Source organism: Schistosoma haematobium, chromosome ZW, assembly GCF_000699445.3.
Source record: "Schistosoma haematobium chromosome ZW, whole genome shotgun sequence".
NCBI classification, from domain to species: Eukaryota; Metazoa; Platyhelminthes; class Trematoda; order Strigeidida; family Schistosomatidae; genus Schistosoma; species Schistosoma haematobium.
In genome coordinates this window covers 4,128,920-4,142,693 of record NC_067195.1, presented here as the reverse complement: position 1 = coordinate 4,142,693, position 13,774 = coordinate 4,128,920, and the positions used below count along the sequence as shown (strand labels likewise).

Below are 13,774 nucleotides of genomic sequence, written 5' to 3'. Positions count from 1 at the left end.
ATCTATTGTCGCCTAGTTAAAATTGAGTCCTTAAATGTAATAGTGGTTGATAGTGTAAGTCCCAGTGGTGATGATGATGATGATAATCAGAACACGGGTGGCGACAATCGAATTATTTAGCACAGAATTACAGAGTTACTTGGTAAAATAGAAACACCGTACTATAATACTTAATTTGCAAAACGTTCAATAATTGTCTCGAACTTCATTGTTCTTGCATTTCCATACTAATTGCTTTCTATCCCCGCTCTTCCTTTCTTGATCTTCCCGCACCTTCTGCTGCCAGACATTACATTCCTGACTCGTATTATATACTACTTATATCAGTATAAGTAGCACGCACCACACTCGTCCCCCCCTTAAGGCAGTCGTTCTTGCGGTGGTTCATGCTCGCCGTGCCATATTCTTCGTCTCTGCAGTCTGGGCTATGCTCTTCGTCAAAATTTCGAGTCTGCGGCGCACTGAACTCCATAGCTCCGTCGACCTGCCGGAGTAGCAACATCCTACATCCACCCAGCACCTGGGTCGCTTAACACCCGTGCTTCACCGGCCTGCTGAGCCATCGACATCCGATGTCCGTCCAGCAGCCGCACGTCTCACCGCTCCTTTCCGTCGACAGCATCCGCTACAGCCAACGCCACCCCGCTAGAACACTCCACTCGACGCCACCTCTCCGCACCAGACTACCCCAGCTAGCACCTCAGCTCCAGGCCCGCGACGGCGTCCGCAGAACAGCACCCTCCCCATCTCCTGATTGGCAGTGACATTTTACCCTACACTACGAAGTGGCGAAATGAAAAAAACTGCTATTCTTTTTCATCTGGGCTTTAATGAAGAATAAGTAGTTCTGATGCTAGGATATCATTTATCAAATTACGGGTAGAAATACACTTCATTTATTTCGATAATAGTTATCATAGAATAGCATCTATACGGTGCGGTTTTCCAACCATTTTAGGTTGGTGAAACCTCAATTAGTAAAGCCGATAAGTGTATCTGGATTAGAATACACTTTCCAAGGCTCATGAACCCACCACGTGGACGTGATTTAGTGGAGAAATCGTTAAAACCTCCGGGTCTGGGTACGCGGGCATCGCACCAAGGGAAAATCTACTCTACATGCACACCGGTAGCGCACAAGTTTTTACTCATGCATTCCGTAACATACATATAGGTATATTCACCTAGGACGGTAGATGGTCATCACTCCCTTCAAACATATTTGCTTCAACTGACTGTCACTCTCATGTTACATGCATATCACTGGTATAAAGGCTTTTACCCCTGCACTTCATGGCATGCACATAAGCATAAGCCCTCTTTCAAGAGGGTTTGATGGTCAACTACCTCTAGTATTTGCTACCATATCCTTTTATTACGTTTTCGACCTCATTGGCATAGACCACTGATCTTATTACATATAAGACATATTTTTTCAGCTTACGTTCCTTTTGCATGCCTGGGGCGTACCCTTTGGATGTGCCTACATACATGACTTCAAAAGCCAAGACCTATGTAATTCATACAGATAAGCATAAACATTGGGCAGCCCGTCACACTTTTTGAAGCCTTAAAAAATGAACGCCATGTGGTAATTATTCTCTGTACCCCAAGGGAATATGAAAGTAAACGACACTTTAAAAAATTATTTACAGATCTTTTCATCAATGATTACAATGGAAAACCTTTTAGTCTTTATCATGAGAATTGAAGTAGGTAACTTTGAGAATCGACCAATTAGGATGCACGTTTCAATGAGAAACCAACTTCAAGTTTATACATGTGTTTAGAAACAAGAGTTCCACGATTTCAACTAAAGGAATCACTTTTCCAACTGATTCCGATTGAGCTTACCAAAAAGCATACTTACAAACAGTTTGTTGTTTCTAAACCTTCAGTCATACACATTCTAAATCTTCCATTGAAGTAATATCCAATTATCGTAATCAATAACTTGACCATGACTTCTGACATAATTAAATTTTCAATATCACTTTTGAAAAGAATTGATGAAACTTTCGGTATTGTTTTAATCATGAAGTGACACGATATGTGAAGAGCCCTTAATAATTATATCGTCCTAATTTAGGTCTCTTCATCATTGTGTATCATTGAAAATAATTAGGGCTTGAGACCAAAATATCTAACAAGACACCTTTAGATCCGTTAACTGTAACCTACCAGTTTCAAATCTATCACATTCACATTAATATTTTCTGTTCTTGTATTCATTCCTGTTTATGAAGTGACCTTATTGTTACTATCTCCACTATTCTGGAAATCAACTTAACAATTTGATCTCTCTGTGATAAAATAGGATATAGTAACTTGAACCGATGTACATAAGTATCAGGTTCTATATTGTAATTGACTGACTGTGAATTGTAGAAATAGTTCATCATTGAAAAATAAAGATGGTACTTCAGCGATGAAATTTTTCTTTTCGACGATTTCACTAACTTAAGCTGTACAGTCAGTCAGTCAGTCAGTAACAACGTAGAACTTCGTACGTACGTACATCAGTTCGAGTTGCCACACCACCTTAGCACAGAGATGCACTTGTCGATTCAAATCCCGTAGTGGTAGAGGTAGCAAGAGTATAAGCAGTAATCGGGAAAATTAGGGTTTGGAGATGTTATTTAAAGAGTATAATCCAGTGAAACAAATTTGGAAAGAGGAAAAAAGGGACATAAGGAATTCAGAAGATTAGAATTTGGGGGAACACAAAGAGTGTATGCACCTGCGCCATTGCAAACGATTTTGAGCCATGTCATTCAGGGTCTCTAACCATCGGTTGCTATCATCTCGTGGTCCCCAACCAGGTAGTCTACACCTACCAACATGACTCAGTCCACTTGTCAGTGACTTCATGGACTTGTGCTGTACAGTCGTATTTATAGTCAATTTTACTGGCTAAAATCATGTTTTGTAGTGAGATAGAAAGGTATTAATTAATTAATTAATTAAAAAACTAGAAGTAGTATGTTGTCTAGACGGAAGTTAAGTAACAATCGGCTAGTGAAAAAAAGTGATAAGGTAGAAATACTCATCTATTCAATAGCTATTCAGGACATAATAATTAAAATTTGTAATACTTACTAATTAATAAAAACGATAGATTATGGAAGATAGAAAGCGAGGTTAAAACCATTGAAGAATAAAGGACTGAACATATTGTTTTTGTACGCAAAGGTTAAGCTTAAACTGGTGGACAGCATTAGCCCCTGTTGTACACAAATTTTTCATTTGCATTCTCATTGAGTCAACTTTTCTGTTTGTATGTATGATTTTTAAAGAGGTTTCTGGTGAAGTGGAGTGACTAGAATTGACTAGATTGCTCTAGAATTAAGCTTTCGACTGACTTTCACAATCCTTTAAAGAGCCAGTCAGAGTAATGTTTGAAGATGTGTTTCAAAAGAACTCGATTTATGTGGCCAATATAACCTGTTACACATGAGCAAATAAACTATTAGATACACATTGGCTCAAAGCTATAGTTCATTATTGATAAAAGTATTTTTTATTTTATTTTATTGAAACACAAGGATGCACCAAATAGATATGTGCCACATAAATCATTTGATTTGTGTGAGGGTTGAGGTACTCCCCGAGTGCCCAAACCAAAGCAGGTGGTTTTCTTAAGGGGCCACACCCGGAGCCTTCGACCTACAGGTCTAATCCACAAGACAGTGGAGCAATGTCAGGAGATGCAATCCCATGGTAGCCGGTGACCAACGATTGGTTCATACACCATTTGTTCCTTCAAGATACTGGAGCCCATGTGCACCATTGGTTTGAAATCAAAGTTTTTCAACTCCCCTAACTGGGATGTTCCGTGTCCATCAGCCTGGTTAAAGCGCCGGACGTTCGTTTTTCGTCCTCTGAATTTCGTAAACAATAGTAATGCCGCAAGAAGTCAGTGAGTAGGACTTCCCTGGCAGCAGCCTTATATGAATGATCATATGAGAGGATTTGGAGAAGGAGAGCGGACTCTCCTCACTCTCGACCGTACCAAGGCATTTGAGAGCATTGTATCTAAAAGAATTCATTGCAAAGAGTTATTTTACAAATAATCCAATTGACATTGAATATCTCTTTCTTTTTTTTCTCATTTAATTAATTATCATTCCTAATTAAGAATTATATAATCTTCATCTATTCTCTTTCTTATTTCAATCAACAATTAAAGGCTGCTCTTTATGGATTATCACAAATGATACCGGATCGTTCAATTGTCACTGAATTAGCTCATTGCTATTTAAATGCATATTATGATACACCAACTAATGTATCATAATAATAATAATAATAATACAGGAAAGACATTTTCTAGTGTTTATCTTATAAGATCGAATCATACATTGTTATGTATACATTTTTGTTTCAATTCTATACAGCTGATATTCATTGAGTATTATTAACTCTTTTCTGAAGAAGATGACGAAGTAAAAGACGAAAAACAAAGAATCTAGACGTTTATACTACTTAAAATAGTTTTCTTTTTTTTATTCATAGAATTTTTAACTGGACAATTTTTAATTGTCTTTTATTCTATGTGTATTTGGCTTTCTCAATTGTTTCACTAGTTTTCTGTTTATTTACTTACTTTTATTTATTTATTTTGCCTATATAATGGAGTTATTTGAGATTTAAGTGTATTTGATTGGGGTTTTTGTTTGGAGGTTAATAGAATAGTATAACACATAAATAAAATTCTTGATTGTGAATATTTTCAATTATTGATATCAGTATAGGAGTTGTGGAGATTATTAAGTTTTTGATTCGGATCATGAACCGATTGTTGTTAGACCACCATTGGAAACCTGGAAGCACTGCACGGTCGTTTCGTCCTATTGTGGAACTCCTCAGCAGTGCGTGTCTACGATCACGCTCGCGGTATTCGAACCCAGGGCTCTCAGTCACGCGCGCGAACTCTTAACCTACTGGATCATTGAGCCGACCGGCATCCGATGGTGATGGTGTCTAACATAAACCAATCCATGAATTTGCACGACTATCTTCCATAGTACTGAGGTAGATACCTGTCTCTACTCGACATGGGCGAGCGGGTCCTGGATTCGAACCTCGCGATGCGGGATCGTGGATGCGCACTGCTGAGGAGTCCCACAATAGGATGAAACGGCCTTATAGTGCTTTCAGGTTTCCAATAGTGGTCCAACATCAATTGGTTCATGATCTCAATCAAAAATTATTGATTTGTTTTGTGCTGATTATTCAAATGAGTATCAGTGTTTGTTTGTTTGTTTATGTATCGATGTGTGTGTGTGTGTAAATATGTTTATGAATTTAGATTGATTTACCAAATAAGTAGATCATAATAATATCTGTAGATATTAGCCCTATTTTATTGATCTTTGAAGACAGCCTACATTACGGACTAACTTTAGCAAGATAATCAGCAAAAAAACAAAGAACACTAGATGATTATTATTTCGTCATGATATGCGACTTCTTAATAATGACAACTTCTAAAAAGATCGAATCTATCATCTTCAGACATATAAATCGGTTTACATTTACAAATCCAGGCACTATAATATCATGTTAAGCCTCCATGATATATTGACATCAATGAAACAGTTTAACATTCAGTATATTAAATTGGATGTTATCTAATAACGCAAATTTGACTTCAATAGTTCAAACCTAAAACTTTATTTAAAACAATTAATCCCTTTGATAGATTTCGATAATGTAATAAGACGAAGATTATCAGTACTATGTGATGACATATATTAGCGTAATACATTTTGAACAATCTGATCACACATTACATACTTGTTAAGAACATATAAGGTATATTAAAGTTTATTGAAACCTTAACCATTCAAATATTCAAACCCCCTTTGTGTATTCAAAAACAGTTTGTTCTCACCTTAAACCTACCCTGGTAGTATTAGCTTATTATTCGTAGAGTGATTAGGTGTCAAATTGTGTTCACATTATTATTATTTTTTTGATTGAGATCATGAACCGGTTGATGATGTTAGACCACTATTGAAAACCTGGCAGCACTGGACGGCCGTTTCGTCCTATTGCGGAACTCCTCGGCAGTGCGCGTTCATGATCCCGCTAGCGGGATTCGAACCCGGGGCCATCAGTCTCGCGCGTGAACGCTCAACCTACTGGATCACTGAGCCGGTCGGCATCGAATGGTGTTAACGTCTAACCTCAACCAATCCATGAAGTTGCGCCACCATCTTTCATTGTACTGAGGTAGACACCTGTTTCTACCCGAAACGGATTAGCTCCGCCAGCGAGATCGTGGATGCGCACTGCTGAGGAGTCCCGCAATAGGACGAAACGGCTGTCTAGTGCTTCCAGGTTTTCAATGGTGGTCTAGCATCATCAATCGGTTCATGGTCTCAATCAAAAAAAAAATTAACAATCTCCACAACCCCCAAATTAATATTATTATAATCCTTGTCTACTCTTTCCCCCATTTCCAGTCTAATTGACCTTTAATTTTCTATATATAAATGTTCTTCACAAGTATGTAATGTGTGATCAGATTGTTCGAAATGTATTACGTTAATATATATCATCACATAGTACTGATAATCTTCGTCTTCTTATTACATTACCAAAACGTTACGACAGAATACAAAATCATAATTTCACAGGTTGAAATCATGAGTCAGTTGAAGCTAGACCACCATTGAAAACCTGGAAGCACTGGACGGTCATTTCACCCTATTGCGAGACTCCTGAGCAGTGCGCATCCACGACCTCACCCCCTGCGAGATTCGAACCCAGGACCTACTGGTTTCGTGCGCGAGCACCTAACCACTAGACCACTGAGCCGGCATCCAACAGTGTTAATGTCTAACCCCAACCAATCCACGAAATTAACAGTTGTATATTATTAACAAATCTGTAACATTTTTTGCAATGTTTATCCAAGATAATATTCTTTGTATTGACTCAATGTAAACTACTTCTTTAGAGTAAATAAATAACCAAATCAAAAATTTATCCAAGTTTAAATAGTACATAAGAATAATCCAAGAATATTATGTGCGATTAATCAAAAAAACAAGTTCCAACAAGTCAATATCATGTTATTTCGGTCAAGGTGATTTATAACCGACATATATGTAAATTTTTGTGTGTGTGCGTGTGCAAGGTCAGGGATGAAAAAATGTGACCTTCATGGTGAGAAAGGACATCGTTTAATTTGTATCTAAGATAATATTGTGAAATGTGAATAGTATCAGACATCTTATCTTGAATAGATAGTTTAAGTCGGATGTGTAGTGAGATCATCTTTTCTATTGAGATCATGTTATGGAATACTTCAGCTACTCTCCTATTTTTGTAGTTGGAAAAACGTTTGTGTATTATTTTGGTGTTTTTGAAATTGATTTGGTGGTTGTTGAGAACGGTGTAAACTGCTATCCTTGACGAGGGGTAAGAGACGTAAACAAGTCAGTATTGTGTTATTTTATTTGAACACATAGATATTGGTACAAGGAGGCATCAAATACATATGCGCCACATAAGTCTCATTTGATTTGTGCGAGGGCTGTGATACTGCCCGGGTGCCCAAACCGAAGCAAGCAGTTTTCTTAGGGGCCACACCCGGAGCCTTCGACCTGAAGGTCTGATCCATATGGCAGGGGAGCATCGTAAGGAGATGTAGTCCCATGGAAGCCAATGACCAACGATTGGTTCATACGCCACTTGTTCCTTCAGGATACTGGAGCCCATGTGTACCATTAGTTTGGAATCAAGATTTTACAACTCCCCTATGTGCACTCCCCATATCCACCAGCCTGGTTAAAACGCCGGACACTCGATTTTCGTCCTCTCAATTTCGTAAAGAATAGTAATGCCACGCGAAGGTAGTGAGTAGGACTTCCCTGGCAGAGGCTATATACACGTGGCCATGTGAGAGCATTTGGAGAGGGAGAGCGGACTCTCCTCACTCTCGGCCGTACCAGGGCATTTAGGGGACTTTCAAGTGGTCCGAAGTCTGCGACCCAATGTGTAAAAGTTTAGTCGTTTGATCACTGATCCACTTCTACGGTTCAATTCACACTTTTGTCAATAATCTAAAGATTTTTGGTTTGAACTAGTCTTGTGACTAAGATCTGTTTTCTGTTCAGTTATGTCAGTTTTATTCTGTGTCAAAATTACTTTTACACTCTGAATAAAAACTTTTTTTCAGTCTCAGTTAAGACCCATTTTTCGGGGAAGTTCACGGACTTGATCGGATCATGAATATTACTTGCATTATTTTAGACTATCAATCAGTGATTTTTAAACAACAGTGAAGTAACGAGGTTTGGTTAGCGTTTTAGAAATCTAGTGCACGGAATGTAGCACGAAATTCTGTTATTTCCTTTAATCTGGTTTCAATGTCGAAAATACCCTGAAAAGTCTGAAACTAGCCAATTCTAACTCATTTAACCCCAATACGAAATTCTATGATCGAGTTTTTATATAATCCGTTCATAATTTCTGTGCACTAGGATGACTACTCAATGCGCTATCTGGATTGCTGTAAGAGTTTTCTCAATCCATGAACTCATTAACTTTTGAACTGATAGTTCCAAACTATCTGGTTGGGTTCCGCGCTAGAAGTTGATAAGTGAAATGGCTTAGAATCACTTGCAGTGATGTATGTGCCTTTTTTTTCCTTTCTCGAAATCTTGATTTTCAATATTCTTTCATACATTCTTTACTCACTCTCTATTTTATCCCACTAATTATTTTAACCTCTTTGTTGTTCATCGTGTTAATTTCATCTCTCTCTGTACTAGTATATTATGCCTAATTGTGGTAATGCACACTTCTTCCTGGTTTGTATGCTGTCTATAGCTCCTTAAACAGGTTAACAGCAAAAAAAAAAAAAAAAGAAAACGGTAAATCGATTGATTTCACACACCTCCAATAAAATGATTTGTGTAATGAAAATCTCTGTTATTTCTGTAAATGTGGAAGACGATTGATAATGTAAGTTTCAGTTTCGAAGTAAAAGTTCAGTGATCGATCAAATGTCAACCTCATTTTACAACAATTATTAGACATTGAAAAGTTTCCTTTTTTTTTGAATTTGTGTTGAAATATATATATCAATGGTAATTCAGTGATACTTACAAATTTCAGTTCTATTTTACTGTTTAAAGGTTAACTGTAAATATGAACCAAAAATTGTTCATTTTATTTCAATGTATCAATCAATATGGAATAGAGTTTAAACCTAATAGAAAGTGGAATTAGATTAAAATTATGTTGAATTTCATCAGCCTTGGTAGATCAGTAATGGCTGATGAATTCTCAGCACAGATATTGAAAATCCATTCTCTTGTTCAATTGTACTATTAGTAACAAAAATACAAAATTCACTTGGTATTGTTTACTTGAATCTTTCCATTAATGTTTAGAACTGCGATTGATTAGTCTCTTATTGGTATATGTGCATCCTGTATGTATTACCTTAATTCACAAGCATTATAATCAAAGATGGATGGTGGCTAGTAGTGGAATCCAGGACGCGCGTTTCGTCCCAATTGAGACTCGTCAGCTGAATATACCTGCATCCCAAAGTTGATGTTCACTCTGTATGACTGCAAAATATAATCTTCAAAAGTTGAGGACATATGTGCGTTGATAATATTTTGATCATAGATGGTTTCAGAACACGTCTTGAGTATGATGAAATCGTCACGCAAGTAATACTGAAGTTAAACAACGAGCTCTAGCTAAATATTTTAGATCAGTAAATGAGGTTGTAAACTTTCATTAACAGAAGTGCCTTATGTATGTACTATACATCACCGCTCTAATATACCACGCTGGTTGGTATCGGAGGAAGATTTAGAGACCCTCAGATAAATTCGGATTCATGGGTTATTGTAGATACTCTTCAATAACGTGGGATATACAAAATGATCATATATAACTGTATCAAGTATGTGTCGTTATAGATTACCCGAATTACAAATAGTCAATATAAGACTTAATTATCCAATGTCGTTGACGTTATGAACACACTGTAAGCTTAACTAATAGATTTTTGGAAGAAAATTATTCGAAAATAACTTTTTCATTTTAGAATAAGTAAACTCGGTTAACGGCGACATCTGGAACTTGAGCAGTGCTTAGAGTATGTTTGAATTTCTCAAGTCCATACCAATACTTATATAATTGTAAATACAGTTTTCTGAGAAATCCAAACTTTTATAAAACACTCCTGTTAATCGTTGAATTAATAAGTGTACTAAGTTGCACTGTTGATTCCTTTTCCTGGACAATAAAACAAACAAATTTAATGATACAGTTCAATCGACAATTTGATCAATACAGCTCCTGCCTGTTGACCTTATGAAAATCATCAAAGCGACAAAGTTTAGATGGCTGCAGTGCATCTAGTTCTTAAGTAAAATAATTTTCAAACCCAGGAGCTATCAGTCTCGCGCGCTAGCACCTAACCATTAGACCACTGAGCTGGCATTCAACGGTGTTAATGTTTAACTTCAACCAATCCACGAAATTGTGCCACTGTACACCATTGTCTTCAGTGAGCTGATATCTCACAACACACCTGGTTGGACTCCACTGGTCACGGCTTCCCACTAGAACTCCAGGAAATGCCTCCTGAAGTCAGTCACTAGTGAGCAGATGATTACTATTAGAAGGGGTTTTGTGGAGATTTTAAACATTTCAATAGTTGGAGTCATGAGTCAGTCGAAGCTAGACCACCATGTAAAACCTGGAAGCACTAGACGTCCGTTTCATCCTAGTATAGGACACCTCAGCAGCGCGCATTTACGATCTCACCTCACGACATTAATACCGTCGGATGCCGGCTAAGTTGTCTGGGGGTTAAGCACTGGCGCGCAAGACTGATAGTTCCTGGGTTTGAAAATTATTTTACTTAAGAACTAGATGCACTGCAGCCATCTAAACTTTGTCGCTTTGATGATTTTCATAAGGTCAACAGGCAGGAGCTGTATTGATCAAATTGTCGATTGAACTGTATCGTTGAATTTGTTTGTTTTATTGTACAGGAAAAGGAATCAACAGTGCAACTCAATACATTTATTAATTCAATGATTGAAGAAGTGGATGCGCACTACTGAAGAGTCCCATACTAGGATGAAACAGCCATCCAGTGCTTCTAATTTTACCATGGTGATCTAGCTTCAATTGATTCATGATTTGAACTATTAAATTACCAAAATATGCACAAAACACCGACCGAATTGTTCACTAAGCCCATTATAATAAGGTTAATTTAACTAAGTATATTTGCTATCCTGATGGCTGAAAATTCTAAAGATTTTCATAAAATATTGAACGCTTGTAGGGAACTTCCACAGGTGAGGTCGGTAAATTTTGTTTTACACACACAGATAATTTACCGGAAGAAAAGTACTTAATAGTCAAATGAAATGCAAACTAGTAAAAATCATAAATTCGTGTAATGAACAAGTAGATCAGTTGGTTAAAATCGCCGTTAACGTCAATCCCGTGACTAGATGAGTATACGTTCGAGGCCCAATTAACTTTCAGCTGACCAATTAAAATATAAATCCAATCCAAAAAAAACGATAATTTAAAACCAAAGGCTTCTTCTGCCTAAATGTGTAACTAATGATCGGTTTGATATATTCAAACTACGTTGTAAAACCTATTAGTTATAATAAATTATGTCGAGATGTTTAAACAAAAGTCACCTCGTGACTACTGTAATATCCACAAGACCCCTCTCTGATTAAAACCTTTATGTATTTACGTTTTTTTCCAATGATTATTAGTTTCACATCATTGATGGCTTGTTTGAATATCTAGGCCACTTATTCTTGCCATCTAAGTATTTCAACAAGTTACTTATGTTTTATATGAATATTCGTCAAGATTAGAATGAATAGTTTGACAGTAATTGAACGTCGAGTATAGAGAAGTCATTATATGTGAAAATGATATTTGAAATATTCTCAGCAATTGAAATTTAACTAATTCCAAACGTTTCATCCAGCTAACTTATCTGGACTTCACATCAGGATAATCATCAAAATCAAAATTATCAAAGAAATATATAGCTTTTTAACAATCAGAATTATACTGTGTTAAATCAATCATATTTGGATGTTGATTTTTTTTGTTTGTGTAAAATAGGATAAAATGAGTCAGTTAACTACAAATCATGTGAAGAATTCAACTACATGGAAATACTTAACTGAGTAACCAAGTTGTATGTGTGTGAGTGTGAGTGTGTAGTTATGTATGTTTGTATGTCGATCTTAATGTGTTATTCGCTCTAAATTGTTTGTTTAGAATCCGTTTGATTTCTTCTGATGTTTCATTACGGTAAGGTATGACTACAGTGTACTTCCATTCTTTTCGTATACTTTCTAGTTTAGTTTTTCTATCATTTTTAATAATCTTCTTTAAAACAGATTCTAAACAATCATGATATAAGAGTGTGTTTTAGAGCGAATAACACATTAAGATCGACATTAGTGAAAGTTAAGGACAAATTAGCAAAGGAAGAACAACAAAACATTGTGTATGAGTTTCACTGTCAAGACTGTAATGCTACCTATGTTGGAGAAACATCCAGGCAACTGAATGTAAGATTGAAGGAACATAAACAATGCTTGAAAAATGTTCCAAAATCCTCGGTCGATTTAAAGAAACTTGAAAATAGGTCAGCGATAGCGTTACATGCGTTAAAAACAGGACACAAGATTTATTTTGAAGGGACCAAAATACTTCAGAAATGTTTTAACACCCATAAAGAAAGATTGACAGCAGAAGCGCTGCATATATGGGCGAACAAGAACAGTCTGAACCGAAAAGATGGTATTCAACTGGCAACAACTACCTGGCGAATTTCATTTGACAAGTAAAATTTGGAACCTATCTCTTGTTTAAACCTGTTTTTTTTAATATCACCTCCATCGTTATTATTATTGAAAGAACTCAATGAGTTTTTGAAACAATACAATTTATGTTTTGACATGTACATCGATGTTTCTTTATCAATTTTTTTCATCCTTGAACTTGAACTTTATTTATTCCTTCAATATCAATCTCTCACACATACATACATAACTACACACTCACACTCACACACATACAACTTGGTTACTCAGTTAAGTATTTCCATGTAGTTGAATTCTTCACATGATTTGTAGTTAACTGACTCATTTTATCCTATTTTACACAAACAAAAAAAATCAACATCCAAATATGATTGATTTAACACAGTATAATTCTGATTGTTAAAAAGCTATATATTTCTTTGATAATTTTGATTTTGATGATTATCCTGATGTGAAGTCCAGATAAGTTAGCTGGATGAAACGTTTGGAATTAGTTAAATTTCAATTGCTGAGAATATTTCAAATATCATTTTCACATATAATAACTTATTTTTTTTTATTGTTTTTTTTTTTCTAACGAATTATTATGTCTACTAATTACATAACCTATTCAGGCGCGTTTATGAAAAGTTTACAACCTTTCATTGTACAACTTACAAACGAGCCTAATCAATGACATCGTAGTTGCTGGTAATATGCATCGAAAAAAAATGTACATTATTCAGATGCTCGTTCCTGAATTGCTAATATCTAATCTGTTATTATTCTTATTGTTAATGGTACAATATAGAATTCTCAGCACAAGGTATTTCAACAAGCTTCTTTTACATAGAAAGAAAAGAAAAAAAGGTTAAAAGGAATCTGAAAAAAACTGTACAACTTACCAAATTAGAGACATGTTAAGAATGCAGGTTATT

General features: G+C 36.1%; 1 protein-coding gene across 3 annotated transcripts in view; it reads left to right on the top strand.

Annotated features, from left to right (window-relative positions):
- The window catches only part of SGPL1_1 (Sphingosine-1-phosphate lyase 1), a 36,858-nt gene extending 26,476 nt beyond the window's left edge, over positions 1–10,382 (top strand). The window contains exon 15 of one of the 3 annotated variants that reach the window (XM_051210225.1): positions 4,190–10,382. In XM_051210225.1, the coding sequence (XP_051070196.1) occupies positions 4,190–4,297 (108 nt within the window). In that variant the 3' untranslated portion in view covers positions 4,298–10,382. Of the gene's footprint in view, positions 1–3,545 lie in introns of all 3 variants that reach the window. The other 2 variants (XM_051210226.1, XM_051210227.1) reach the window with 2 other exon arrangements.
- Positions 10,383–13,774: the final 3,392 nt, after the last annotated feature.